Source organism: Podarcis muralis, chromosome 13, assembly GCF_964188315.1.
Source record: "Podarcis muralis chromosome 13, rPodMur119.hap1.1, whole genome shotgun sequence".
NCBI lineage: Eukaryota > Metazoa > Chordata > Lepidosauria > Squamata > Lacertidae > Podarcis > Podarcis muralis.
The window spans coordinates 24,317,765-24,321,068 of record NC_135667.1 but is presented as its reverse complement, the minus strand read 5'-3'; the positions used below and the strand labels follow the sequence as shown (position 1 = coordinate 24,321,068).

Here is a 3,304-nt window from a genome sequence, read left to right as displayed (position 1 = left end):
CTGTGAACTTTCTGAAAACAATTTGAAAACTATATAACTAGGTAGAGCAACAAGGATACCTACCCCAGGGGCAGCATAGACTCAAAGGTTATGTATTATATTTCCATTTTTTAAAATAATATTGAAATTCCCCCACACACACAAAAATCAGAAAACAATAACAAGTGGCTTTTGCATGAAAGTGTTGTCCCAGAAACAAATGCTTGTCCAATATGGAAATATTGCTTCCACTTTAAGTGATTAGGGGGGGGGGGGGACTACACTGAAGCAGAGTTAGGGTTGTGTTCAGTTCAGTTTTATTTGGAGTAACGCATTAAAATCAATTACCCCAATTTATGTTTATTACTTTTAAGGTGTCACTTCTAAGTAGGACTTACCGTGCATACAACACAAACATTTTACATTCCCAGTGATATTAATAATAACTCACAATTTGAATTCGATATATTATGCAATGCTAAAATGCAATACAGTGAAAATAAAGCGGGAAATGTCATAAGTTTTATGTTAAATTATTCCATAATTTAACACGAGTAAGCAGCAGGGTTATCAGTGAAAAGGAAGCATGGTGTTCTTGCTTGAAATCTTCCAGTAAAACAGCTTCCCCAGGGCAGCTTTGACATCCTTATTCCTCATGCTGTAGATTACTGGGTTCATCATTGGAGGAACCACAGAATATATCACAGCAAGCATCTGGTCCAGCTTGTATGAAGAGATGGAGGCTGGCATGAGATAAGTAAAAAGAATGGTGCCAACTAAGACAGAGAGAACAATGAGGTGGGGAATGCAAGTGGAGAAGGCTTTTTGCCTGTTTGCCATGGACTGCATGCTCAACACTGTGCTGAAGATCTGCACGTAGGTCAAGACGATGAACACAAAGCAGCCAATACCTAATGCGCAACTGAAGAGCAGTGTCCAAATTTCATTGAGGTATGAATCAGCGCATGAGATCTTCATTAGGTGTGGGATTTCACAAAAGAACTGATTGATAACGTTGGAACAGAAGGGCAGTGAAAAAATAGTGCCAGTATGCACAGCAGCGTTAAGCAAACCTGCCATCCACGATCCGCCTGCCAGTTGGATGCATCTTCCCCACTTCATCACAGACGCATAATGCAGTGGGTGGCAGATGGCCACATATCGGTCATAGGCCATCACCGTGAGGAGGAACACATCCGATGACAGGAAAAAAACAAAGGAAAGCATTTGTGTCACGCATTCAGAATATGAAATCAGTGTTGAGTTCATGAGCGCATTGGCCATTGATTTGGGAATAATGACAGAGGTGGAGCCAAGTTCTCCTATTGATAAATTGACAAGGAAGAAATACATTGGGGTCTGAAGGTTGGTGTTGAGGGCTACTAGAATTATGAGAATCAGATTTCCTGTAAGTATAACCAGATACATTGCTGAGAAGATTGCAAACTGTAAAAGTTGAAACTCTCGTTGGTTAGAAAATCCCAGAAGCAGGAAATCATTGATTATTGTTATATTAGACATTACTTCTCCCTCATGCTCAAGAGGTACAGTAGCACAGATTGCCAGTCATCAGAAGCCAGGAATTGAAACCTATAGAATGGGGGGGGGGGGAAATACCATTAATCTTCATAGATATTAACTTATATTGTCTGAACATTCAATACAGCATTTCTTTAAAGTGTGTTCTCACTACAAAATAGCAACATCAGAATAGTCAGGTATACTCCTAAGAAGATCACAAAGTGCAAAATTTGCCATTCTTGGTCCCTCAAAATTTCCAGTAGTAGAAAATTGTTAATGTTCATTCTAAAGTCTTATTTTTTCATTAATGTTAGAATTATATTTACTTCCATGTATGATATTTTTTATTACTTTATTGTTAAATGAATGATATCACAATTTCAGTTTTCCCAATGTAGCTTTTTACTGGATCCAAACACATTTTGCGTCAACAGAAAGGCACTTCCACTAATAAGTCCCCAACCACCTGCAGCCAACTTGAGTCTCTTCACATTGCATTTCTAAGGGTCCTTCAGTACAGAGAGTTCAGTGGTTTGCAGTGAGGAAAGCAACCTAGGAAAGTCCTACTGTACAGGCACAGATCTCCTCACACTTCCCTGGTTTCAGACTTTAGTCTTTAAAACAATATTCAGACATTAGGTTGATAGAATGCCTGTTGTGTTTTGGTGCTCAGAAAATACCCTGAAGCTAAACTGGTTTCGCTATGAACACTACCTGGAAGGCAGAGTGTCACTGAACCATATGTTGGCCACCCTGAGATCTTTTCAAAGGCAAAAGGTTCATAAATAAATAAAATAGCAAAGGCATGGGACCCATGTTGTGAGGAGCCCCTTCCACAAAGTGGCTTCTCAAGGGTCACAGAAAAGGAGAATGGAACGAGTTGAAACATTTCTTCTGGAAACCTATTCATTTTATTTCTCAAAGATCCAAGTCAATACGATTCTTGTGAGTTTACTTTACCATATTGTCCTAAGCTGCAAGTGATTCCTCAAACTCCTGACTCACTAGCTATTATTTCTGTTCCCATTCTTACCTCATCAGTCTAACATGCAATGTATCAGCTTCGGAAAGAAATAGCATAAATCCCATACTGTGTACAGGGTTTAAAAGAACAGTAGAAGAAGTTGTTCGGAGAGGGGGAGTATATCTGGTGAGGGACACATCATGCTCCTTTCTGGGGTAGTTTCTCCACCTTTGGTCCCCACCATGCACTCAGCTCTCACCTGTGGCTCCTAGAAGCTGTCTCCTCACATTTCATGCCAGTATGAGAGATCCATCGCAGTCTCTTCTCTGTTGGATTCACAGCTCCTTTTGCTTCACAGGTGCATGTTAGAAGAAAAGGTTATTTAAAGAAGCACCGAGAGAGGCAGATGAATGTGATAGTGGAAGTATATTCGTTGCTAAAGATTAGCTCCCTCTTTCTCTTAATAGCATGGCACTAACAGCCCACATCCACTGCCAAAAAAACAGAAGCAAAAGACCAAAATTTACAATCTAAGGTGCATGTTAGAGGAAAAGCGTCTTTTAAAAGCACTAAGAGGGGAGACTTATTTGATGGTGGAAGTATGCTGCTGACTTCTGATGGTCGCTAAAGATTACCTCCTTCTTCCCCCGAATTGCACAGCACTAACAGCCCAGAGCCACTGCCAAAATAGGTCACTTTTCTAAGAGCAATAGACCACCTTCAAAGTTTTCAGTCTTAGGCTAGGCTATCTCTCATCATGAATTGCTGATACTGTCTACTTTTCTCATACTGTCTTTCTCATGCTGCATGCACAGTGAGACCCAGGCAAGGATTCCACTT

The 3,304-nt window shown here is 40.3% G+C and overlaps 1 protein-coding gene across 1 annotated transcript; it reads right to left on the bottom strand.

The window, feature by feature from the left end:
- Positions 1 to 279: 279 nt before the first annotated feature.
- Positions 280 to 2,954, bottom strand: LOC114582560 (olfactory receptor 14C36-like). Its single transcript, XM_028703659.2, has 2 exons — positions 2,724 to 2,954; positions 280 to 1,569 (listed from the first exon to the last, which is right to left on the bottom strand). The coding sequence occupies exon 2, from the start codon at positions 1,498 to 1,500 to the stop codon at positions 550 to 552; it is 951 nt and encodes a 316-aa protein (XP_028559492.2). The 5' UTR covers positions 1,501 to 1,569; positions 2,724 to 2,954; the 3' UTR covers positions 280 to 549.
- Positions 2,955 to 3,304: the final 350 nt, after the last annotated feature.

Bases quoted from the DNA above. Each gene is read 5' to 3' on its own strand.
- LOC114582560 (XM_028703659.2), bottom strand. From the start codon at position 1,500: ATGTCTAATATAACAATAATCAATGATTTCCTGCTTCTGGGATTTTCT.